The sequence below is a fragment of the Coregonus lavaretus genome (genome assembly GCF_964263955.1).
Source record: "Coregonus lavaretus genome assembly, chromosome: 26".
Classification (NCBI taxonomy): Eukaryota; Metazoa; Chordata; class Actinopteri; order Salmoniformes; family Salmonidae; genus Coregonus; species Coregonus lavaretus.
The window spans coordinates 20,796,760-20,823,983 of NC_140013.1; the positions used below are offsets into that span (position 1 = coordinate 20,796,760).

Here is a 27,224-nt window from a genome sequence, read left to right on the forward strand (position 1 = left end):
CACCCCTATAGCCATAATAACGAAATAATGATGTTATACAAAAAGTCTACATTTTGTAATACCAACATGCCACAGAGCACCTGTCCAAAACAAAATCACAGATGATAATTTTGTGATCCTAGATGGGCACCTGTTCATACAAAAACGGCACACTGCGCTTTCCGTAGCCAGACGTTTTGGGGGGTGGGAACGAACGCAAAGGCAAAGAGGTCAGGAGGAGGAGAAACACGTGCTTGCCATGTCCAGCTTTGACTGTCCTGCCTATGTAGACTTGTTTTTGTAAGATCGTACCCTCTGCATGTAACTGGCTAGCCCGTTAGCTAAAGAAGGAGCATTTAACAAATTAACGTAGCAATTTTGAGCAACGGATTTCTGTTGCCACCTTTGAGCTAACTAGCTGCCAAATAATGGTGAGCAAGACGGATGACATCCCGGTGTCAGTACCCAACTGTAATGTTAACACAGTTGATCTTGCAGGAGAGACGCCAGACCGCAAAGAGACCACCAAGGCACCACACAAGGACCCTTGTGCTTGTGGTAAGCAACTGGCTAACGTTACGTAGTTATCAAGCAGAGACTAACTACTCTGCAAAATGTTAAAGCTGTATCGTAATGCTAGGTAGCTATCGTTAGCTAACTAGCTTAGCAGCGGCATCGGTTGTAAGCTATATAAGTGTGCACATAGCTAGTAGCCAGTTAACGTTTGCAAGCTAGCTGCACACATGCATAGTTTATTCAAAGTAGTCAACTCATCTGTTAATTAGGTGATTAGTCTGCTAACTAACTAGCTGAAATGCAGTAATGGGCCTCAGCATTCAAAACAGTTGTATATTAAACCAAGATGAGTAAATTCTCAATGAAATAATGACAGCTAGCTACACCATCCATTCAAGCTTGATTGAGCTGCTGAATGTGTTAGCTAGTAGTTATGTTGGCTAAACGAACGTTAACATGTAGCTAAGTGGTTAGCTTAGGCTATATCAAGAGGGTTTAGCTAACAATCAAATGACTCTTAGAATTATTTAGATAAGCTGTTCGACGAGCTAGTTGGCTCACTAGCTGTATGTCAAACACAGACACAACCCTTGTATGGCTGACTTGATGCAGCTAGTTAACGTTAGCTAGCTTCGAAATAGTTAGCCAAGCTTGGCTAGCTAGTAGCTACGCAGCCAGCGGTGATGCTGGCTTGTTGTAGAAAAATGGCTGATATAAATGTGATTATAGAAATAGTAATATAACAGTGTATCCACTATCTTAACAGTGTAGTGCGAGAACCTCACGTTCTGACGCACATGGGACTACAGCTGTTTTGTACCTGCATGCAAGACGAATGGACTGAAGGTCACCTTCAGTGGAACTGCACATTTCAAGAGAACAGAGGGGTTCTAATTGATGTGAAGTAATTTCACACGCCGTTTTCTATTAATATAAACGAGTTTTTTTCAGTTAGTCCATCAAATGCATGCTATTGTTGTGACCTAGTAATATCGAAGTGACTAGATCACCAATGTCCCCGTTAGTTGGCATGATACCTTCCCCTCCCGTTCAGAACAGGAGAGGTTGGCTGTTCCTCGACCGGGAAGCGGAAGCTGGCCCATTGAGAAAAGTCATGGTGCATGCACGGAGAGAGAAGGTTATACTTGAGACATTCTGAGTCATATAGCCGGTAAGTGTTGTTTAAACAAACCGATTTTCATGGCTCGCCACCGATCGCTCGCATCATATAAAGTATTGATGATCGAAACGGTCACATGACGTACTACTGGTATAGGTTTGGTGAATGTAAGGCCACTGTTGAAATTACACAACCTTAGGCAGCCTTCACGACAATGCCACAGCTTTCGGTGTCACATTTGACAGGACCTTGAGTTGCATGCATAGATGCCTGTGTTGCCAAGACTATAACCTTACACACAATATAGTTAGTTCAGCTGTCAAACTTTGTAGGGACTCATTGTGTCATAGCCAGTGACTGTAATGTGTAATACCATGTCATTTGTATCAGAATACAACTCTTTATTTCAGGTATTTGTAGGTTATGTTATGTTTCATCAATTATTTGATTATGCAGCTAATTATTTTGAGACATAAACAAAACGTTTATGTACCAATCAGTATTTGTTGGAAGATGAGAAGCATCTTTTTAATGGCTAGCATACACCTAGACTAGAGCTTCCTATGTGCAGCACATGTGCCATCATGCTTTCTTCTAGTGACTAGAAGTTCATATTGATGGACAGTGTTTGTCCATCATAGAGCTTTTGTCTGTTGGCAACTTTAGTCAGCTATTGACAACATTAATTCACAACTCCATAGGTAATAAATCATCATTACCCAAAAAATCATTATTGACCCCTAAACCACTTTCCTCTTCTTATCGGCACTTGAAGATACTATCACCTCCTTGATTAGCTTTCAAATGCAATTCACCTCTCATTTAAGAGAATCCTGCTGGACTAGACAAATGCCTTAGGCCGCATTTGAGCCTGTTGGATAACTACCAAGACACTGATATATTAGACCATGCCCATTTCAAGCTTATCTTTCTAAAAAATAAAAAGTTATCAGAATATTTAGGCAGAGATATAACAGTTTACAACAGACAGGGCAGCATGGAGACTGGTGGCTAGCTCTCTGGATTAGTAGGCCTAGTGGTCTTTCACAATTTTGATTGAATAAGAACGTTTGTAGTGATCAAGACATTCACACCTCTAGGAAATTGTGAAATAATTGTTGATCTCTTGTAGCCCGCTTCTTTCTATTATTTGCCAGATTTATCTATTTGGCTTCCTTCCCATACTATCAGGGACCTAACTCTTTGACCCACTGCCCTGAAAGAGCCGTATCCTGCCATGAGGATAAGTTTGGTTACTGTGCAACCTGAGGAGTGAGCTACGATACTAATGGTGGCACTGGAGGGGGTGTGTGGGGGTTGTTTTGTCTAACTAGTTTAACTGAATGCGTGTCTGACTGGAGGCCTTCTGCTTCCCCTCTCAATGATTTACCTGTTCAGGAGGATCAGAGCTGCTTGCTTGTATAATAATAATACATTTTCCTCCATTTTGTCTGGTTAAGGTTGGTCTTGTGGTTGTAACACTCTATTAAGATAAATATTTCTTATTAAAATAGGCAAAGCCTTCAGTTGGATAATCGGTATCTGTAGGCCTTACTCACCCACCTAGGCCAGAATATACATGCCAGTATGACAGAAATACTGCAGCAGTTTGTAGATTGTGCTTTCCCTTCCCTCCATGTCTTCATGCCCTAATAGACTGCAGCTCTGAAGGGTTTGGCTCTTTGGAAAAAAGTTGTAGTGATAAAATGGTAATTTGTTGTGACACATGCTGCCCTCTTCATCTGTGAATTGTGACCAACAACATGAATCTCCTGTCTACACTACACACAGTGACATGAAGGCTCAACTGCCTAAAAAAACAAGTTTAGTTGGGCTAAAAGTTTTGAGTAATGCGGAAGGTTGTGTAATATTGGACCCCATTCCCCACCCTGTCAACTCACCCCTCGTGCTCTGTTCCACTGCTGTAGGGCCAAGTGGGTCTGTTTTGCAATTATTAGGCTACATGATTTCTTCAACTTTCATATTGATGTCTGGCACTTTGTACTCTTGGTTCTGGCACTTTGTACTCTTGGTTCTGGCACTTTGTACTCTTGGTTCTGGCACTTTGTACTCTTGGTTCTGGCACTTTTGTACTCTTGCCTTCTCAGTGCAGATTGAATAGCATTGGCAGCAAGTATTCATATACACCATTATTTGCAATCTCTTCCACTACCTCCTCAATTCCATTTGAGAAACCAAAACTGTATACATTTTATTTAAATTGATGCGAGTCAAGTACCAAGTAGAATTTTTGTGAGTTACAAAAATAGTCAGAAACCGAGCTGAAAAGTGAATCTTGAAGAAAGCAGAGGGCCTTGAATGACCGAAGGGATTCCTGCTGTGTGTCTGTGACCACTCTAAGAAAAATGCAATAGCTGGGGCATTGATGGAAGAATGAATGGAGAGATGAAGAGTGACTAGGATCAGGCCAGAAATAGGACACCCAAGGGGAGAGAGAGTAACTGATGTAACCTTATCAAATCTGTCTACTTCTACAACAGGGCAGGATGAGCAGTCACTGGAGACACATGAGGTCACTGTACCTGTACCCCCCCCCCCCCCCCCCCCCCCCTACAGAAACATTATTCCTGGGCTCCTATCATATGTTCAAGTCTATTCTCCTTGCTCTTTTTTAGTAGTCGGTTTTCTCTCATAGCATTGACAAGTTGTTGGCCAGGCTGTGTTTGGTATTCAGAGCGTGGTGAGTCTCTTTCTCACTCTCTTTCTTTTACTGTAGATTCTCCCTATCCCTACCCCAGCTGTTTCCCCCCCAACCACCCCCTCTACGTGGTAACCCTGACACTGCGTTACCCTTGACGTTGAACAAGGGCATGCCGGTTGCAGTTGTCTGGGAGAGAAAACAGCCCGTACACACTGCAGGCCACACTAGCTGATATTTATGTATGTTGCCTTTCCTCTTGGCAACTCAACCCACACCATTCAAATTAGTTGTACAATATTTAGTGGCATTTTTTAATGAATCTTTTATTTATTTTTATTTTTTACTGTGGTAAATAGGAAACACCACTGCTACACATAGAGGTGTTTCCGCAGTTACAATGCCTTGTGCCAGTGAGGCCCCTTAAGAGGTCAAGGAGGTTGCATACACACAAGGAGGGGGAGGATTTGTGTGGGTGGCTCTATTTTCCTTTCACACTTTCCAGTACAGTTCCTCGTTGTGGACCTTGGGAGTCTGTTGCCCAATGTGGAGAAGGCCAAAAGCACCAGGCAAACAAACCACTAGCTTTTGTGTTCTGTACAAGAGTCTGAATGATGGTTGTTAAGAACTCCAGGTTGAGAGAAGCAGACCAAGGTAACCTGTATACCTCTGCCTCACATGGCAAAGGCTGGAGATCTTGTTTTCTGTGCTAATTGGATCCTATTCTCCTTGGATCCTATAAGTCGCCATCTTGGCACTGTAGACAATGCCCTTTAGGAGTAATCTAATCTGACAACACGCACTACTTTGTTTGCTATCTGTAGGCTTATATCCTATATGTGTCACTCTGCCATGGCAACACCCTCTCTACTCATCTGTCCAATGAGATGACAAGCTACGTTAAATGGATCTCATTCTGTTCAATCACAGGGCACAGTGCAGACACAGCGGTGATGAACGGGGGCGGGGCCCACGATCATTCGGAGGAGGAGTCCAAGCAGAATGGGGGTGGTGACACGGACGGTGGGGAGGATTCTAACGAACAGGAAGTGATTGTGATTCAGGATACAGGTTTCACCGTGAAGATCCAGGCACCCGGGGCGGAGCCTTTTGACCTCCAGGTACAGTACATACTTAGACAGCCCAACAGCCAGTCCCAATTTGCCACTACCCCTTGACCCGCCTAATCCTTCGATGTCTGCAGATCTGTAAGGTGTAAGCAATATAGTGGATGGAAGCTCCACCAGCACACCGCTTATACCTATCCAGAGGCTTCAGATCTGCGAACATCGAAGGGTTAGGGCCAAGGTGGAGAGGTACGGACCAAATTGGGACTAGCTGTTTGACCAAACACTGTCAGTCTCTATTGTTAACCCCCACCCACTCCCCCAGGTTTCACCCCAGGAGATGGTGCAGGAGATCCACCAGGTGTTGATGGACCGTGAGGACACCTGTCATCGTACCTGTTTCTCCCTGCAGCTGGACGGCAACGTCCTGGATAACTTTGCTGAGCTCAAATCCATCGAGGGCCTGCAGGAGGGCTCCCTGCTCAAAGTAGTGGAAGGTAGGATTTGGGGTTTTGGATATGTTCTTAAGTCAACCACTAGCACCTACCCCTAGACTTTATTGCTCTTAAAGCCTAAGGATTGTATAGGTGTAAGATCGATGGCAGAATCTCCTCCTAGTCCCCTTCCTAGAGTGTCTCCTGGACTGTAGACTGTCTGTAGATTTCATCAATAATAATGTAATGAATGTCCTCTCTGTCTCCTCACCCTAGAGCCCTACACAGTGCGCGAGGCCCGTATCCATGTGCGTCATATCAGAGACCTGCTGAAAAGCCTGGACCCATCTGATGCCTACAACGGAGTGGACTGCAACTCTCTCTCCTTCCTCAGTGTCTTCACTGACGGGGACCTGGGAGGTGTGTGTGTGTGTGCGTGCACACACGTTTGTGTACCCATTTGTTTATTTGCGTGTGTTTGGGTGGGTCTGTCAGTGAGAATTGGGGTGAGAGATTTCAGTCAGTATTCTGAGGTATCCAGCCACCTTTGTCCTACATGCAGTATTAATGTGAATGTCTGTCCTAGGCTGCAGGCTATAAAAATCTTTGGTCTGGCTGCATTAGTCTGACCTGTGACCTTGTCTCCTCCTCTGCAGACAGTGGTAAGCGGAAGAAGGGCAGTGATCTGGAGCAGATAGACTGTACCCCTCCAGAACACATTCTGCCTGGCAGCAAAGAACGCCCCCTGCTGCCCCTCCAGCCACAGAACAAGGACTGGAAGGTAATAATGATGGTAATTACGATTATTTTAACACTTTTTATCCAGTCAAAATCCACAACCCTGGTGTTGCCAGCAAGCTAATTATGATCATTCTAATGCCGTCTCATTTACATAGATTAATGTGTGTCTCTGTGACATTAATGTCTGACAGTTTTTTTTAAAGTGTCACATTCTTCAAGGAGTTTGTCCATTTGTACTTTACTGGCTTCAGCTCCAACCTTTGATCTGCTTGTAGGAGCCATTTTTCTTTTGTATAGCTGAAAATGATTTGCAAGCTAAGTGCCAGACTTACTCAAGCCTGGCACTAGTATACTTTTTTCTAGAATAAGTAAACATGGTTGTAGAATAAAGGGTGAGATTAGTTAAAAGTGAAGTGTGCACTCAACAAAACCAGCATACATCAGCTGGCTGGGTCATACTATATCCTGTACATCCTTACCACCATAAAGTGCAGATTAAGTAATCAGTCTATGGCCCTTTTCCAATATCCACACTAGCACACCTCAAGTCGTAAGTCACATTCCAATGTCCATATCTGATTCCCCCTCTCGCGCTGTAGCCCATGCAGTGCCTGAAGGTCCTGACTATGAGTGGCTGGAACCCCCCTCCTGGCAACAGGAAGATGCATGGTGATCTCATGTACCTGTATATGGTGACTGTTGAGGAGAGACACATCAGTATCACCGCCTCCACACGTGGCTTCTACCTCAACCAGTGAGTCTGGCTTTCTGTCTCCCATTAGACTTACCGCATGCTGTTTTCACACTACTGAGCTGAGCCAAGCCGGGATGTATTGTGTTGGCCTGATTACGCATCCACCACTTGCTGGAACTGTACTGGAAAGTGTGAAAGGAAAATATCAGAGCCAGCACAGTATGGTTACTTTTGGCAAGATGGTGTGAAAAAGTTAACTGGCCAAGGCTGAGAGTTGACCATAATGAGAGATGACCATGGTGTTGTTGTATTCCAGGTCGACCACCTACACCTTCAACCCCAAGCCAGCCAACCCCAGCTTCCTGAGCCACTCGTTGGTTGAGCTGTTGAGCCAGATAAGCCCTGCCTTCAAGAAGAACTTCACTGCCCTGCAGAAGAAAAGGTAAGTGGTCTACACTAACGACAATGCACTGCTTTTTATTAGTTCTGTGTAATGGGGGAAAACATAACGACTAATAATTGTATGCTTATCAGTTTATCAGAAATTGTTATGTGAATTATTTAACAAACTATTTTAGTGTCTCTGTGCGTCTCCCAAAAGGTTGTAAGTCTTTTGGGATTTAAGTAACGGCCAGAGTCCCGGTCTGCATAGTCAGAGATATTTATTCATTGAGAATTCTGCCATCACAATTTCAGAGTCCATCTTTTATACTCATACGTCATACAAAAAGAAATCCCTCCCCTCTGTAGGCGGGCTGTAGTTTTCCACTCTAAAACTGCTCTACTGACCTTCAGTTCACACACACACACATATACACACATGCATACACACATACATACACACACATATCCTACTCCCTGCATTACTCAGTTATTGCCGTTCTCACAATATTCTGCACCATGTTTTCATAACAGTTTCTCCCCTCCTTAAATTGGGAGGCCTCTTATCTTAGTTTCTCAGTTGTCTTTGTTGTCTGGCCTAACTCTTACTCACATTGCTAAATAGTGGCTCAATGCCATAGCCTTTACTGGTCCTACACTCACACATTTCTAACACATTATACACAGTTTCAGGGTGTAATAATTAGTCATTAATAATTAATCTATCAGAAATGCATATATTTTTCAGAGCTAACAATATTAGCCAGACAGTAGTTGTTTTTCTTGATAATTCTGGTAATTACATCTGAGGAATACTCCCATTGTGATACGTGGCTAATTTGGTTTCTGATTGTCTGCAGGGTACAGCGACATCCGTTTGAGAGGATCGCCACACCCTTCCAGGTGTACAGTTGGACCGCCCCCCAGGTGGACCACACCATGGACTGTGTCAGAGCTGAGGACGCTTACACCTCCCGTCTGGGCTACGAGGAACACATACCTGGACAGGTACACACACCATACACCTCCCGTCTGGGCTACGAGGAACACATACCTGGACAGGTACACACACCATACACCTCCCGTCTGGGCTACGAGGAACACATACCTGGACAGGTACACACACCATACACCTCCCGTCTGGGCTACGAGGAACACATACCTGGACAGGTACACACACCATACACCTCCCGTCTGGGCTACGAGGAACACATACCTGGACAGGTACACACACACCAAAAATAGTCCGTTTTTTTAGAGTCAGTGTAACATGGGGTCTCTGTGTTATTTATTCAGACGCGAGACTGGAATGAGGAGTTGCAGACGACCAGAGAGCTGGCCCGGAAGAACCTGCCTGAACGCCTGCTGAGAGAGAGGGCCATCTTCAAGGTGAGCCAGCCTAGAGCAGCAGTTGAAGCCCAACTCCTTTCCCCTCTTCTGTCTCCTGCACTCTTTCCTGCTTATTTGCTTTCTCCAGTGAGCTTCGGTCATCGACTCTCTTGAAACACCCTCCTTTCTGCTACAGTCCGTTTCTCCGTTTCCGTCTATATCCTGTAGTGTGCACAGACGACTCTTCTTTCCGTCCTCTACGTCCTTACGCATTCACTCTCTCTCCCTCCCCTCCTCTCCCTCCCTCTCTCCAGGTCCACAGTGACTTTGCGGCTGCTGCCACTCGCGGTTCCGTGGCGGTAATCGACGGCAACGTGATGGCCATCAACCCTGGCGAGGAGACGCGTATGCAGATGTTTATCTGGAACAACATCTTCTTCTCCCTGGGCTTCGATGTCCGCGACCACTACCGTGAGCTGGGCGGGGACGCTGCCGCGCACGCTGCTCCCACCAACGACCTCAACGGTGTCCGGGCTTACGGGGCCGTAGACGTGGAGGGGCTGTACACCCTGGGGACAGTGGTGGTGGACTATCGTGGTTACCGTGTCACGGCCCAGTCGATCATCCCTGGTATTCTGGAGAGAGAGCAGGAGCAGAGCGTTATCTACGGGTCTATCGACTTTGGGAAGACAGTAGTGTCTCATGGGAAGTACCTGGAGCTTCTGGAGAAGACCAGTCGACCACTCAAGGTGAGGAGGAGGATATCATGATGATAATGGCAGTTTCATGGTTTATTTTTAAGTCTGCTAATTGGTTGTCAATACAGAGTAAGCATGTAGAATTTGTAGAACTGTTTTTCTGTCACTGCACCGGCCTACAGACATTCAACGTATATCGACTGCCATGCCCCAGAACCTGCCATACTGTGGTTATCACATTCTCTCTGTCAAAATGACCTACTCTTCCACCCCCAGGTCCAGAGGCACGATGTGCTGAATGAGAAGGATGAGTCCGTGGAGTTGTGTTCCTCTGTTGAGTGTAAGGGCATAATCGGCAACGATGGACGCCACTACATCCTGGACCTTCTGAGGACCTTCCCCCCTGACCTGAACTTCCTGCCTGTGGAAGGGGAGGAGCTTTCCCCTGAGAGTGTGAGACAGGGTTTCCCCCGCCAGCACCGCCACCGTCTGGCCTGCCTCCGACAGGAGCTCATCGAGGCCTTCGTCGAGCACAGGTACTGTAGGGAGGCGTTTTAATTGTGTGTGCCATGGGTATTGCATGGAGACCCTACCTTTCACATTTACGTACGTGTTTTAGTGGTTACTTAGGAGCTTCCTTGGGTGTTTGTGTGCCATATATAGGGGACTGAGGCCCTGGGTATGTCCCCCAAGATGGTAATTTGATGTTCCCTTTAGTGTATGATTGTGTCTGTGCACATTTGAATGTTCATGTAACTGACTGTATGTCCTACCCCCTCAGGGATAATAAATATTATGTACTCTACTCCTCAGATACCTCCTCTTCATGAAGATGGCAGCACTCCAGCTGATGCAGCAGAAAGCCAACAAGGAGAGCAAAATGGCCGCCCTGACAGAGAACAGCAGCACCGAGGCAGCCATTCCAGCCCTACCCTCCACAGAGACCCCCGATGCCTCAGCCGAGTCCTCAGAAACTTCCACAGAAACCCTCACTGATGGCAAGTCAGACGCAGTCCAGACAGAGACCACCTCCACCTCTGATGCCCCTCGGGCAGCAGCAACAGAAGCCACCACCACAGAAGCAGCCCCCAAGGCAGAACCAACAACAGACAGTCCCTCTGCTGCAACAACAACCACTAATGCCTCCCAGGCAACCCCTACAGAGGATAATGTGGTTCCCATGGTGACCACCAATGGGCCGTTGTTGCCCATTGCCACGGCGATTCAGAACGGGGAGTGCGAGAGCCCTCTGGAGGGTAAGGCTGAGGATAGTATCCTGGGCTTAGCCCAGGCCAAAGAGCTGGCTGAGTCCTTAGCCGCGGAAGACGGATCCGGTATTGGTATGTCCAAACCATTGCAGGGTAGAGAAAGACTGGGGAAATTCAGTCGGTGGAGAAATGCTTTTAAAGAAGAGGTCTCTTTATTTGCATCATAGACTTGCATTTAGAATGGTGTGTGCGAGAGTGTATGTGTGGTTTTTCATCTGTATGCGAGAGTGTTTATCCATGGTTCCGCTAAGAAGACTTCTTAATGCTGGTGTCTTAGTTGCTTCTCTCCACCTGGCTTAGTGTCCCTGTCCAGTTCTTAGCCTCCTATGGGGTGAGCATGGACCCCAGTAAAATCACTAGCAGTGTGGGATATAGCAATCCAATAACCACAGATCTCTCCAGTTGATTTCTCTTTGGCTGGTGTGACAATTAATCAAAGGGTTTTTGACTCCAGAAATAAGGAAATAATCCCTGGTTGTGTGTGTTCATTGCATGTGTGTGGAATGGCAGGAGTTGGCCCCTGGCCCTACTGCCTGCTTGACAATGGCTCGATTGACAATGTGTTAAAAAAAAAAAAAACTAAAATCTGCAACAGTGTGTTGGTGGGGGTTTTCAATTTAAAATTGACTAATGTACGCATTGGACGAAGATAATAGTAGTGCTTTTGGGGAACTTAACCCATATAATTTTGATTTGAGTTGCCCAGCTAACTTGTTATATTCATTAAACACCTCTCTCCAACCCCACCCTTACCTGTCTCCATCAAGACCCTAAAAGCCGAGAGGTGGTCCTCAACGCCTGCAAGGCCGTGGGTTCCATCAGCAACACCTCCTTCGACATCCGCTTCAACCCAGACATCTTCTCTCCAGGTAGGAACTGTCACTTTATGGTGGTGGATGATGGGAAATGTAGTGCTTTTAGGAGAGGTTTGGTGTGGCAGCTGGCTCTGCTGTACAGTACTCATTTTTATAATACTGAGTACTCATTCCCACCCATGTCTCTCCCCCAGGAGTGCGTTTCCCTGAGGACAGTGCGGATGACATTCAGAAACAGAAGCAGCTGTTGAAGGATGCTGCAGCCTTCCTGATGTCCTGTCAGATCCCATCTCTGGTAAGTTTCAGGGCAGTAACATAGTACCACACACAAGCAGTCATTACCTTCACTATATTACAACATATTTACTTGCATCACTGTATCACTAGCCTTTGTGTTTGTCTAGCTATTTGTGGGTGTGTGGGTTGGTGTATTTCCTTGGTTATTTGTATTTTGTTGTGTGTGGATGTGTGGTAATTTCTTACATTGTATGTGGTAATTTATTTTACTTATGTGTGTCTCTCCCTCCAGGTGAAGGACTGTCTGGACCACAGTGCTCTGCCCATGGATGGAGCCACGCTGACCGAGGCTCTGCACCAGAGGGGCATCAACATACGTTACCTAGGCAATGTGCTGGAGTTTGTGGACAAGACCCCAGCCAAGGCACAGCTGGAGCACTTCTATGTAAGCCTGAACCCCTGACCTCCATACGATCTTGAGGACTGACTAAGGAGAAATATAATGAAGGGCAATGATATCATTATGCTAACAATGCTAGCCTTCTCGACTGTTCTGTTTCTACTGCAGACAATGTGAGTGCAGGACAATACATAAAGATTAATCTGCATTACACTTTTTTCCTGATGGTTTCGTATCTCTTCTGTTCTGAAGAGAATAGGTATCAGCGAGTTGATCACCAGATGTGCGAAACATATCTTCAAGACATACCTGCAGGTGAGTGCTATTTTTCAAGCAATGATTGTTGTAGAATTATGATGTACATAGGATGACACAGATCTTTGCGCTTTTGCACCACGAAAATGTCACCCCCTACTTTCTTATCATAGAAAGTATTTATTTGTCTCCCTAAGAAATTGATTAAATATGGGAACAATAGACTATGTACTCCGTCTCCCAGGGTGTGGAGTTGTCGGCCCTCTCAGCCGCTGTCAGCCACTTCCTCAACTGCTTCCTGTCCTCCTTCCCCGATGCCGTGGCACACCTGCCTGCCGACGAGCTCGTGTCGCGCCGCAAAAACCGTAAACGCCGTAACCGAGTCCCGGGGGGAGGGGACAACACGGCGTGGGCCAGCCTGACACCCAGCGAGCTGTGGAAGAACATCGTCTCTGAGGCCCAGAGCTACTACCACTTCACCCTGTACTGGTGGGTGGGAATTGGGGTTGATGTTGGCACAATAGTAGACTTGACGTTAGCACACTATTCTGACAAGCTACCACTTCGGCCTGCACTGGTGAGTGTGCTTGGGTTAAAGTAGGCGTATGTTTTCCTAAAAACATGCATCTTTCTACAGCGAGAATGCTGACCAGGTAGTGGAGAAATACGGCCTTCAGAAGATCACTCTGCTCAGAGAAATCTCCATCAAAGCTGGCATCCAGGTAACTCCCATCAATCCATTTTTAGACTGTGCCATTTTCAACATATTGTATACATCTATTCAATACCTTCAGATCTACAGACATGCATAGGGAGTAGGGGCCAGGGGTCAAATTGTAATTCAGAATGTGTCTTTTAATGATGTCCCTTTTAACCCTCCCCCTCCTAACAAGCTTCCTGTGTCTCCTGCCTCCCTGCGTTTCTAGATCCTGATAAAGGAGTATAACTTTGACAGTCGCCACAAGCCTGCCTTCACAGAGGAGGACATCCTTAACATCTTCCCTGTGGTAAAGCACGTCAACCCCAAGGCCTCCGATGCCTTCCACTTCTTCCAGAGTGGACAGGCCAAGGTCCAGCAAGGTGAGGTGGATACCAGTCCTGCTGGGCAGGATCAGCATGGGTCCTCCTAGTGCTAAACAGATATGCACATGAAGCTCTACTCACACATGCAACACGCACACGAAGGCTGGGAAATGTTTCCTTCCTCCCAATACAAACCATGCAAAAGCATGACTACATGCAACAATGCAACTTATCTTAGTGTCCTCTCTGAACCCATTCATATTACTTTCTGTTGTGTTGTACAATGATTGTGGAAGCCTGAGTTTTTAACAAGGTCTCTGTGCTCTCTGTGTGCAGGTTACCTGAAGGAGGGCTGTGAGTTGATCAATGAGGCTTTGAACCTGTTCAACAACGTGTACGGGGCAATGCATGTAGAGATCTGTGCCTGCCTGCGTCTGCTGTCTCGCCTCAACTACATCATGGGAGACCACCACGAGGTATGCTGCTCTAGACATAATACACACACTTTTTTTATATTCCTCTCACAAATGAGAACAAAGGGCAACAGCAATTCCAGTGACAGTCCTGACTGTCATCTTCTCTGTCCACAGGCTCTCAGTAACCAACAGAAGGCTGTCTTGATGAGTGAGAGAGTGCTGGGCATCGAGCACCCCAACACTATCCAGGAATATGTACGTATCCAGGAAAAGTACTATTTTTCTAATACTTTTTTGTTTCGTCATTTAAAAAATGTCAGTCCATGTTAACTGTTTCCAAATGCCTCTGATTGCTTTCTCTACTCCCCAGATGCACTTGGCTCTGTACTGCTTTGCCAATGGTCAGCTGTCCACTGCCCTGAAGCTGCTGTACCGTGCCCGCTACCTCATGCTGATGGTGTGTGGGGAGGACCACCCCGAGATGGCGCTGCTAGACGTGAGTATTTAATTTAATTTAATTTTGATTGAAACCATCCTGTAAGTGTATATGTCACCCCGTTAACTCTGAAGTTATGTACCATTTTTGTGTAAGCCTTTGAGGAGTGTTTGTGTGTGACCTTTATCAAATCAGTTCTCCTTACACCTGTCCTCCCTGTGGTCCCGGGTCTCATCCTATAGAGTAACATTGGCCTGGTGCTGCACGGAGTAATGGAGTACGACCTGTCTCTGAGGTTCCTGGAGAACGCCTTGGCCCTCAACTCCAAATACCACTTACCCCGCTCCCTCAAAGTAGCCCTCAGGTAAGGACAAGGGAGAGTTATTCCTTGAGTGACTGAACATAATTTTCAGTATATTAACTGATTTCCTGTTATATACTCTAGTTTGTGTTATCTTCTGCAGTCATCATCTGGTTGCGAGGGTTTACGAGAGCAAGGCAGATTTCCGCTCTGCGCTCCAGCACGAAAAGGAGGGCTACACCATCTACAAAAACCAGGTCAGACCTACCGCTACAGTACAAAGTTCTACACGTCCTCTCCTCAGAAGTGGCTTAAGAACATTTGCTGAAATAATAATATGTGCTAGATAGCCTCCCGAGCGGTCTAAGGCACTGCATTGCAGTGCTTGAGGCGTCACTACAGACCCGGGTTCGATCCCAGGCTGTGTCACAGCCGGCCGTGACCCATGAGGCGGCGCACAATTGGCCCAGCGTCGTCCGGGTTAGGGGAGGGTTTGGCCGGCCGGGATTTCCTTGTCCCATCGCACTCTAGCGACTCCTTGTGGCGGGCTGGGCACCTGCAAGCTTACTTCGGTCGCCAGCTGGACACATTGGTGCGGCTGGCTTCCGGGTTTAGCGAGCAGTGGGTCAAGAAGCAGTGCGGCTTGGCAGGGTCGTGTTTCGGAGGACGCATGGCTCTCGACCTTTGCCTCTCCCGAGTCCGTAGGGGCGTTGCAGCGATGGGACAAGACTGTAACTACCAATTGGATATCACGAAAAGGGGGTAAAAAGTACAAAAAATCACAATGTATTTTTAATATGTGCTAGATTACCAACAACTGATAGTAGTTGAGAGCTCTCAATCAATTTTTAAGCTTGCTTTCTTTCTCACTTTCTTTCTTCCCCTCCATTCCCTCTCAGGTGGGTGAGGCCCACGAGAAGACTAAAGAGAGCTCAGAGTACCTAAAGTACCTCACACAGCAGGCTGTGGCTTTGCAGAGAACCATGAATGAAATCTACAAGAACGGCTCCAATGCCAGCATAATGCCACTCAAGGTACATGGCTTAGGGCGTATCTATGGTTTCAGTTTTTATCCCTAAGACAAAATCAAAGGGCCTTGTATTGTCACCAGATGATAGCATAATCTACAGACCAATGTTCCCTCTAAACTGCGCGCGCTGCTGCCCCGGGACTGCCGCACAAAAATATCAGCCCACAGAGAGAAGAATGAGATTGAAGTTCGCTCAACTTTCTAGAGAGTGGTCACCAACCGTGCAATCGACTGGTTGATCTCAAAGGCATTCCTAGTCAGTCGCCAAACATTTCTGTAAAAAAAAACAACGATAAAGCCTTGTTCCTATTTTTTTTGTATTAGTCTAGGGCTGTTGGAGGTAAGTGCACCCGATTCAGCTGCCCTGCGTGCCGGGTAGGCGAACTGTTGCCATTTTTAACCATTTCATGTGTCTGAAGGTACAAACTGTGCCTTGCCCAGAGAGCAAATCAAGTGCACTATTGGCCTACCACTGGCCAATCGGATGGCTCAGATTACCGTGTCTGCAGTAACGTAGCAGGCATAAAACAAAGATACAGCAAAGTTGATACTGTGTGAGATCAAAACGTTTAAAACCATGACTAGAGAGAGACTGTCAACGAATACAGCAAAGAGCTGCGGTTTTTATGAGTGAGTTGAAGTTCTTACTCAGCACTGTCTACACTTTTATACGCCATAAAATGTGCGTTCTTCCTATTTCCACTCAGCGCTACAACAAGCAGTGCAGCAGTAATGAATGAGTAGGAAAGTGTATCTATAGGCTTGCGTTGTTATTATTAGCGGCTTGGGTCTTTTTTTTTATATCGGAATATTTCACTTTCTCTGTTCATAGGAGTAACAACATGAATTTGTGCATGAGGCAGAAATAATGCGGTGCGACTTCAGTTTCGCCATCAGCTGGAAGACTGTGTCCCTTTTTGGTCAGTGTCAGTGGAGAAAAGTGAGAGCGGAGGGATGTTGAGAGGTGGAACCTCCGTCTCATCTCTTCCCTCCGCTGAGACTGACCATCAGATGCAGGCACCATCAGCCCAGTAAAATAAAAAGCTAATTATTTAAACATATGCTCACTCAGCTGTGCCACACAAGTAATACAACAACGGATATATTACTTGTGTGATCATATAGCCTACCTCAAATTTGGCCTGAATAACAATTAATTGGCAGGGCAATTCAAGCAAAGCGAATATGCGGTGATTTAATATATTGGGCCTATAGCTTACTGCACAAACCTCATTGCTACAGTACTGCTTTTAATTGGTTAATGTTTTTATATGCTTACGTTTTTTAAGACATGTAAAAAAAAGTCTGAGCGGTGGATCTTGGCTTGCATTTTGACTCAAATTATCTTGACTGAAAGGTTGGTGACCACTGTTCTAGATTTTTCCCTGTTAACTCTATCAACGTTTCCCTTTACTGTGGCAATTGTGATCGAATCAACACAATATTAGCCACTTTCAGTGCAACATACTGAAACAAAACGAACTATGCAAGAGATTTTGTTGTAGGCAGAACGTATCGGAGTATGATTCTATTGCATTGACACGCACTACTCAGCCCGTACTCTACACAGACCGGTTGCGGGATAAACAGTCAGAGCTGCAATAGGCCTATATGCAAATAGACCATTGCCATATATGGATCTGTGCCATTTACTTTGAACTGGACTGTGTTTGCAGCATGAGCGGTCGTGAGTAGACGTGCTTGTTTTGAGATCAAAGCCAGAGATGCATGTAGCCACTTGTGCACATTTTGTTCATATCCTTTGCTAGTTAGTGAGTTATTAGCGCAGTTATAGATGATTTGTAGTCGACAAAAGGGGAGTGATTGCTTCCTACAAGAGCACAAAACCTGTACATTTCTACGCATCTTTGAAAAGCGAGTCAGGTAAAGGGGCAGTGTTGTATGTTAAGACATGCTTCAATATACTAAGTAGCCAATAGGCAGAGGGTAGCATAATTTGTCTGATTCTCTAATAATGGTATTGGAATAATAATGCATTTTATTTTAAGTGGTTTCCTGGATCAAACAACACAAAAAACATTTTCAGTCACCTCTTTGTCTGAAGGACAAGTGGATAAACAGGTTAATGTCAAGCCCTGCATGTTTTTTTCAAAAGGCTCATGGAATGTAGGCCTACATTGAACACCACACATTGGCTGCTACTGTAGGCTGAATGATAGAACAGCTATTTCCATGTTAAAATGTTATGGGATGCATTTTCTCCATTGTTTTTGATGGTAGGCCTACATTATGATCAAATAGCCACAGTAGCCTACATGGCCACTGTTAAAACTGTAACTTAAAGCGGGTACAGCCTCAGTGTTCACAGTAAACGTGTGTTGGGAGTTGCACAGAATGTTAGACACAAGTATCTGTTCAAATGTATTGTGGGTGTTGGTTCCATAGAACAGTGTGTAATTTTGTTGTTTTCCACCACTTTTTCCAGTTCACAGCACCCAGTATGGCCAGTGTTCTGGAACAGCTCAATATCATCAACGGCATCATCTTTATACCGCTCAGGTAAAGTGAAGTAGCACATATTTTACTTTTTTTGACAGTTTGAGTTGAAAATGGAAATGTGTCAGGGCCCAGTACTGACCCCTGTGGTATCCCATTCCCTCTGCAGCCAAAAGGACTTGGAGAACCTGAAGGCGGAGGTCCAGCGGCGGCAGCTGCTTCAGGAGTCAGGGAAAAGCATGGAGGAGCTCACTGTGGACAGTCCACTAGAGCTGGAGGACAAAATATCCATGGACGTTAACGTTGATTAACGTCAAACCCTCCATCCACATTACTTTCTGCAAGGGAGCAGATGTGATATAACAGCCATCTCCTTGAATGAGCATGTGGACACGAGAACTGAGCTGTCTAAAAATTAACAATGAAAACAAAACGGGTGAGGGATTGTTCGGGGCAGTCAAATAAAAACATCTATGTATAGAGTGGATAAGAGGAGCTTCAAGGAGTAACAGAGCAGGAGTTACAGTATATATACAGGGGTAGGAGAATTTAATAAAAAGAGAATATAGAATCCATGTTCAATCTGAAAGCCCGTAGCCTCGAGCTTTGGTAAAGAAGCAGAACGAGTAAGTGTGTGTGGCTTTGTGTGAGAAAGCGACCAAGGACGACCATGACATTGTATTACCAGAGCCTTATCCACTGTTCATCCCACTCCACATCAACCAATTGTTCCCTCTACCCTCTTCAACTCTTAGCCCAAGGACCACTGTTTACCCCTGCAACACCTCCAATACTCCTAAAAGAGCCACCGAGGCGACTAGGGCTTCCGGTTTCACGATGGCCCCATGTTGCCTCGAAATAACAACTGACACCCTGTCCCAAAACTCAGGGGATTTTTTTTTTTTACTGTGCACTAGGTGAGACTAAGAAAGTCATTAAAATGAACAGATATTTCTCTCATGTTGGGCTACAGAATGTAAACTCTCTTTTGCGTTTAGTATTGTTAAACCTCACCACCAATCACCCATTTACTCTCTAGTGTTCCCTATGGTCAGACAAAAACTATTTCTATTTATCCCAGGTGGGTGGCTGCTGTGTCCTTTGGTTCTACCACAGCAATCAGACAGTGACGCGTGTGTGCTTTCAACCAATCTTTTAGAATGATTTGTTACACCTTTTTTCTGTGAAAATGTATCTTTTTGTAAAATCAAAATGGAAGGGGGGGAGAATATATTTTTAGGTCTGTCAATTATCCATTAATTGAAAAGTAGAATCATCGATTTCTGCAACAACTAAGAGCGTTGAAGGACGAGGCTAAACTCACTCACTGTTTTGGTCCGGTACCTACCACACACTAACAGCGTGACACGAGCCCATGCCAATGCGCTGATACTGTGTGGGAGCGAAGTCTTGCATCTCGCTCAGCGCAATATCCGCGGTGCTGCACGTGGCAACATCATTTCACTGAGTCTACCTTTAAGCCATGTCTGTTTTATAGAAAATATGAGTGGAAAAGATGTATAAATAAATCTGTCTATGGGGTTTTGACAGGTACTTGATCAATGTTGATGGAAATGCAGATATGAAACGTCCAACTATGGCTTGAGCAGTAGACTATAGGTATCTTATATTAGATGTGTCCAGTCTTCTATTTTTCCACTTTTTAAAGAATATGTGCATGTATGTTTGTTTCTGTGTGTGTGTGTTTGTGTAGTCTGAGAGAAGGAATCAGATATAGCCGTGGTTTGCAACACTTCTGCTGCTTCGTAGTGTAATGGCTAGGTTGGGTAAGCCACGACTTTCCAAATGTTTAATTTTTATATAAAGGCTCTCCCTATCATTCGATAGAATAGACTAACTAAACCATGGCCATAGACTTGTTCATTGTTGGTATGTTTCAAAATAATAAACGTATGTTTCCATTGTTTGGTAAACCCATTCAACAAGTTGACAGTAAATCGGCCCACAGCAGGCGATGTATGAACAGTTTCCTCAGCAGTATTGAGTGCACTTTCAAGTGCTGTCTGTCTAAATGCATACACACAGCACCACCAAAAGTGGGTTGAGAAATGGAACCATGGTGTTATTGGTTTTCTTGTCAACTCTTCAAAACTTGTTTTAAATGTTGTTTTCCTGGTTTCTTTTCGTTTTTGCTAATCTTTTTCATAGGGATACCACTGGTTTCCTTTTTGAAGTATGTATATCTGCATTTCTTTCCTCCCGTCAGGTTCGACTTCCTCCTTCATGAATGTCAGTCCTGTCTTGCAGTACCCTTAGTGGCCATGGGGTGGTGCTCTAGAATACTTCCTTCAGAAACAAATGAAAATAATAATAATAATATGCCATTTAGCAGACGCTTTTATCCAAAGCGACTTACAGTCATGCGTGCATACATTTTTTTGTGTATGGGTGGTCCCGGGGATCTAACCCACTACCTTGGCGTTACAAGCGCCGTGCTCTACCAGCTGAGCTTCAGAGGACCACAGGCTTTAGTAATGTGAAAAATCTTTTTGTCCCATAATGATGTTCAAAAGCATATGTCCATGCTAGTGTGTAACTATTTCATATGCTTCTCATTCACTTCGAGGGAAGCAAAATAAACAAGTATTTGATGAAATTGATGACGTGAACCTGAAAAATTGCAAAGACTGCTACTTGATGAACATTGGTGAACTTGTTGTAACCCTTAAATCTATTGTGTGAGACTTAGGCCATTTCTGATCGAATAAACTCGTTGAGAGTGATCAAAAATAATTTTGTCTGCCTAGAGATCAATTTTTTTTTTATGGATCATAATATCATGGTGCTTCTTTTCTATTTCATCACCAAGGCACTAATTATTGTTGTTAAGCTGTAATTCTGTTCTAATTGTGTAGTAATATACCTCTTGATACATTCAAGTAATTGCATGAGAAACTGATTTGACTGTTCTTTAGATGTTTACTACCGTCTGCCCGGCTCTGATTCATTCAGTAGGGAGTGACAGACCTCCGGTTTATTTTATCAAAGCAAAGACAATGTATAACTTTATTGTCAATTTAACCATTTTAATTTCCAGATCATTCAAATTATGTATTGCTTCATCTTATGTAAACCCCTTGGTTTGTATGGATGGATGTCCTTTAAATTCTGAATGTCTTCAAATGTAGATAAGTACAATTACAAAACAAAGAACCTGAATGTTGAGTGAAATGTTTGTGCAAAATTACATTTTGAGAGTTTATTTACGACCATAAGGCCTTAAGGCATTGGAGAAGACACCTGTACATTCAAAGCTCTTAATCGATGTCACACATAGGAGACTGTTATTCCGTACATGTACACAAATGCATGTCGCGTTCTCCCCAATTTAAACAAAAATATGTTTATTTGTCTAGATGACATCTATTTACCTAAACAGCACACAATAAACTACCAATAGAGCTGTCTATTTACTACATAGAAAAATAGAAGGCTCTGACCATCAACATTTCATAGATGTACTGACACTGAGCTGGGTTGTCTCTGCCCTCTCGTCTAGTGGGGAGAAAAAGAGGTCCTATGGGGCAAAGACAGTACAAATCTGGTCCCTATCACCTCAGTGTAGATGGCTGTCTAACGCACACTGATCAGCTTGCATTGTCTCTGTGTGGCACTCAAAACGAGGGTTTGTCTGTTTGAGGGTTTGTTTTTCTGTTTTCTTTAACATATTAGATTTCTTCTGCACATTCTAGTGTTAAAAGTCTGCTTCCCTTGCTGTGTGGTACCTGTCTGTTGCTCTTTACAAAATAACAATCTAATTATTTTTGGTCGGAGTATACCTTTGTATTAAAATGAATAAAGAAAACTAGCAAATAACACTTGGCTTGGATTTTTAATAACTAATCATTTACACATTAGATTGAGAGGATGTTATCTGCTCTAATCAAACTTTGATTAAATGTATGAAATTATTCGAAGCTATCCAGCTTGTTGGACAGGCAATTAGATGCAATGATATTATCATGCATTCCAAGTGTAAAGACTGGATGCTTATTTTTGCTATCCTACTAGTGGACCTGTCACTCAAATGTTGCAGTATATAATTAATAGACCTATGGCACGTCATCAATAGAGATCCAGTTCTGATAACATTCTGGAATTTGAATATCCACTGACTGTAAACAGGCGTCAATGACGCACCATCGGCAGAGGCTGAGTAATGACGTGTAGTCAAAAATACTGAATGTTTATAGCTACTTATTAAGTAAAATTAGAGTAGTTTTCAGTGGGTGTATGCAAGAATGTATTTTTTTCAAAGTATGGCTGTGATCAAGGGCGTACGCGCGCGTCGCTGTCAGTTTGCGAACGCAAGCGCGTCCCCGATTCCGAAGGCGGCACGAAAAAACAAGGATTGCTAGAGAGAAAAGTCGGCATACTTTAACCTCGAGATCAGAAGGACCTTATTTTGGAACGAAAAACACGTCCTCTTGGCTTGTATAACTGTCCGAACTGGCGAAGGATCTTCAGGAAAAGCTATAGGGTAAGTTGTTTTGCATCAGATATTGAGTATCGATGAAATGCTAAGTGGGGAAAATGACGATGTGGCTGTATTTTTGCACCCCCTTTCTATGTCTCAAAATGGCGGACAGGCCGCTTGGAGCAGCAGGTAGCTGGCCATCAGAGTTGTACATGACTGTGCTAACCAACTAGTGGCACTGGTCAATTTGCATGTAAATAACTGTTATTAACCTGATTTAAGTTACTATTTGGTCCGAACTTGCATCTATTTTTCAAGTGTTATTGATTTAAATGTATTCGAAAATTTGATACCAACTTTCTAGCTCGCTAGCCAGCCAGGTAACTAGCTAACGTTAGTCAGTGGAAATCATTTTGACGTTAGCTAGCTAGGCTAACCGGCTGGCTAGCGGGCTTGTCAAACTCATCAATTATGTGTGTAGGTAGCTAGTTAACTAGTTTATGCACATACTTGACGCGATGCCTTTTTATCGATGTAACTAACTAGTTAATTAACTTTTTAAACTTATATTTTGCAAAGTGTATTGCCAATTGTTTCATTCAATTGAATTAATTTGTTGAACTCACATTCGAATTACTAGGCTGGCTAGCGTGCGCGCTCTAGGCTAGTCAACGTTGCGTTCGCCTCGCGATCATATGTAGGTCATGATTTGAGTGACAGTTATTTCACATACCAGCTACAAACTTATACCAACTAATGTGTGATATTGTCGAGCGTAAAACATCTAGGTATCTAACGTTACTTGATCACTGTGTGACAAGCTAGATAACTTTAGCTAGGTAACGTTACCCACGATTTTAGAATGTTCAATAATGGAAAAGGGCGTATACAATCAGTTGTATCATTATTTTGAAAGCTATTTAGGAGGTAGCTAGCTAAGTGATTTTAGCTAGTATTGTCCGAATGTCATGTGAAACATTAGATGTGGTCTGAAATGGACACTTTTTTTTTAGCTCAGCTAGTTACCAAGCTAGTTGTGTTTCCTGTAGCCACTGGCTACGCTACTCCCTCCATCCATAACGTTACATCCATAACGTTACATCCAGTCAACTGGACAACTTTGATGAACGTTTTGTGATCTATCAAGGCTCTAGACCCGTAACGTCTTTACAGAAATCATTCTCTGCAAGTTGGCCCTGTTTCACGAATGATCTAAGTCTGAATGAATCCATGCAGTTTATAGAAATAAGGGTGGAGCACATCGGTGGAAAAAAAATAAGTTGAAGAAAAACTACAATTTGCCTTGACCAATAGCTTCAGCTTGAAACCTATGTTTTCTTCAATACTTTTATATTTTATTTTGGGATTGATGTCGATTGAGGATCGAATATAGTTTCAGTTTGATCACGTGGGTTGAAAGGCAGCGGTACCCTCCATTAGGTTAGAAAAGATGCCACCCCTCTCCTACTGCAGAATGGATCCTTCAGCCTGCATCTCTTTCCGCTGAAACTGACAAGTCACTCTCCTCCTCCCCGCCTTCTTGATGGTACCCCTATCGTGTTTGTAGCAGGATCCGTTGCTATGCAATCCTCCTCCCCGAATGTATCATTTCATCTTGGCCAGACCAGAGCTTGGCTACACCTGTAAGGATTGCTGCACCAGCTGATGCAACCGAAATGAGGGGATTGTTTTAGCAGTGGAGCTTCAATTAATAACTTGGTAGCTATATTTTCTCCTTTACAGTTGTAGCTAATGTGGTTCTATGGTTTGTATGTCTATGCTGGTGGACCATACTTGATTGAATAGGCAAAGTCTCTTGATGTAAGCATTCAGATGTTGAAGTTTTTTTTAATGAATGGGTAGTTTTAGAATATTTTAATAGGCTACTTGTTTGTGGTTGCAGGCTTGACAAATTTCCAGACAAATTTAGAAAATAAAGCAGATTATTAAAATCCTGAGAATATAAACACATGTGCGCCCACAAATGTATCTATTGTGCCAAATGGCTAATCAGTAATCATGGTATTTGTGATTCTCATAATGTCCTCAATACACAAATGTTGTGATATTTTACTGTTATCCAAGAGGTGGGACTATGTTAACTTGACTGATTGTTTAATGACCTTTCAGTGTTTTGAGTGGTACCTGACCCATGGCAACATTGACAATTTGTGTTTTCAGGTTGCACAGGGGAGGATGTTTGATTCCTCTCTCTGTGGAGGAGGCGGCGGGAGGGAGGAGGAGAGAATGAGAGAGAGAGGGAGGGTGTGTCTTTTTTTGTGAATGCAGAGTGCCTCACTAACACAGTCACCACCAGGTGCCCACGTTACACTGTTTTGAGCTCCAGCCCAGAGGTCACAGTAGGACAGTGGCTGACCTTCAGCATAGGAGGACATGCCAGCCCAGCAACCCCCCTCCTGTCTCTGGGTCTGGGACAGCCAGGTTGGGTTCACCTTCACATGACAGCTTAGTGCCACTGCTCATTTAATGGGTTTTGGATTGAAAATCAACAATTCCCAGCATATTATGTGAGGAGTTGGAAATCATCGCACTATTACTTATAAAACAGTCAAATCATTGCAATATTATCGAATAAAACTGACCCATCACCGCAGTACAAAAAGAGGGCTTGCAATTTCAACCAATCACTGTACATTTACCACATAATATGGTTCAATCAAGCCATCTGTCACCCCAAAAATGTCCCCTCGTCAGTGCATTTTCGCTAACAAATTGGACAAAATCATTGCATATTGCCATACAAAATGTCAGAATTGCTTCAGCAAAATCAAGCATTTTTTCCCTGCAAATATCACAAAAAATCCACCCAAATTCATGGAGAGACTGGGAAATATGGTGCCAGTATGCATGATAATATTTTCTCTGTCAGCTCATGCCATTGTTATATACAGTACCAGTCAAAAGTTTGGACACCTACTCATTCAATGGTTTTTCTTTATTTTTACTATTTTGTACATTGTAGAATAATAGTGAAGACATCGAAGCTATGAAATAACACACATGGAATCATGTAGTAACCAAAAAAGTGTTACACATCAAAATATATTTTATATTGAGATTCTTCAAAAAGCCACCCTTTGCTTTGAAGACAGCTTTGCAGACTCTTGGCATTCTCTCAACCAGCTTCACCTGGAAGGAGTTCGCACATATGCTGAGCACTTGTTGGCTGCTTTTCCTTCACCCTGCCCTCCGACTCATCTCAAACCATCTCAATTGGGTTGAGGTCAGGGGATTGTGGAGGCCAGGTCATCTGATACAGCTCTCCTTCTTGGTAAAATAGCCCTTACACAGCCTGGAGGTGTGTTGGGTCATTGTCCTGTTGAAAAAGAAATGATAGTCCCACTAAGCCCAAACCAGATGGGATGGCGTATTGCTGCAGAATGCTGTGGTAGCCATGCTGGTTAAGTTTGCCTTGAATTCTAAATAAATCACTGATAGTGTCACCAGCAAAGCACCCCCACACCATAACACCTCCTCCATGCGTTACGTTGGGAACTATACATGCAGAGATAATCCGTTCACCCACACAGCGTCTCACAAAGACATGCGGTTGGAACCAAAAATCTCCAATTTGGACTCCAGACCAAAGGACACATTTCCACGGATCTAATGTCCGTTGCTCGTGTTTCTTGGCCCAAACAGGTCTCTTCTTATTGGTGTCCTTTAGTAGTGGTTTCTTTGCAGCAATTCGACCATGAAGGCCTGATTCACACAGTCTTCTCTGAACAGTTGATGTTGAGATGTGTCTGTTACTTGAACTCTGTGAAGCATTTATTTGGGCTGCTGTATCTGAGGCTGGTAACTAATGAACTTATCCTCTGCAGCAGAGGTAACTCTGGGTCTTCCATTCCTGTCGCAGTCCTCATGAGAGCTAGTTTCATCATAGCGCTTGATGGTTTTGGCAACTGCACTTGAAGAAACGTTCAAAGTTCTTAATGTTCCGTATTGACTGACCTTCATGTCTTAAAGTCATGATGGACTGTTTTTTCTCTTTGCTTATTTGAGCTGTTCTTGCCATAATATGGACTTGGTCTTTTACCAGATAGGGCTATCTTATGTATCCCCCCCTACCTTGTCACAACACAACTGATTGGCTCAAACGCATTAAGAAGGAAATACATTTAATAAATGAACGTTTAAGAAGGCACACCTGTTAATTGAAATGCAATCGAGGTGACTACCTCATGAAGCTGGTTGAGAGAATGCCAAGAGTGTGCAAAGCTGTCATGAAGGCAAAGGCTGGCTATTTGTGGTCCTCTGAAGCTCAATTGGTAGAGCATGGCGCTTGTAACGCCAGTGTAGTGGGTTCGATCCCCGGGACCACCCATACGTAAAAATGTATGCACGCATGACTGTAAGTCGCTTTGGATAAAAGCGTCTGCTAAATGGCATTATTATTATTATATTTGAAGAATCTCAAATATATTTTGATTTGTTTAACACTTTTTTTGATTCCATATGTGTTATTTCGTAGTTGATGTCTTCACTATTATTCTACAATGAAAATAT

The 27,224-nt window shown here is 44.0% G+C and overlaps 2 protein-coding genes across 8 annotated transcripts in view; both read left to right on the forward strand.

Annotated features, from left to right (window-relative positions):
- The first annotated feature begins 314 nt into the window (after window positions 1-314).
- On the forward strand, window positions 315-21,010 carry LOC311101806 (clustered mitochondria protein homolog). Of its 6 annotated transcripts, none has more exons than XM_084143000.1 (27): window positions 315-537; window positions 5,205-5,395; window positions 5,667-5,838; window positions 6,052-6,195; window positions 6,432-6,568; window positions 7,116-7,270; window positions 7,527-7,652; window positions 8,452-8,599; window positions 8,888-8,980; window positions 9,235-9,669; window positions 9,895-10,154; window positions 10,432-10,958; window positions 11,654-11,755; window positions 11,896-11,996; window positions 12,231-12,383; window positions 12,591-12,653; window positions 12,817-13,082; window positions 13,231-13,315; window positions 13,520-13,673; window positions 13,953-14,092; window positions 14,207-14,287; window positions 14,403-14,528; window positions 14,711-14,832; window positions 14,933-15,026; window positions 15,669-15,803; window positions 18,246-18,319; window positions 18,426-21,010. In XM_084143000.1, the coding sequence occupies exons 1-27, from the start codon at window positions 408-410 to the stop codon at window positions 18,565-18,567; spliced, it is 4,356 nt and encodes a 1,451-aa protein (XP_083999126.1). In that variant the 5' UTR covers window positions 315-407; the 3' UTR covers window positions 18,568-21,010. The 6 variants fall into 6 exon arrangements, with proteins under 6 accessions (XP_083999126.1, XP_083999127.1, XP_083999128.1 ...); XM_084143001.1 differs by having other exon boundaries at window positions 12,838-13,082; XM_084143002.1 differs by having other exon boundaries at window positions 10,432-10,874.
- Window positions 21,011-22,598: 1,588 nt separating this feature from the next.
- Window positions 22,599-27,224, forward strand: part of LOC311101865 (lissencephaly-1 homolog A-like) — a 52,606-nt gene continuing 47,980 nt past the window's right edge. For both annotated transcript variants that reach the window (XR_014609961.1, XM_084143090.1), the window contains exon 1: window positions 22,599-22,757. The gene's annotated coding sequence lies outside the window, so the exon portion shown is untranslated. The remainder of the gene's footprint in view (window positions 22,758-27,224) is intronic.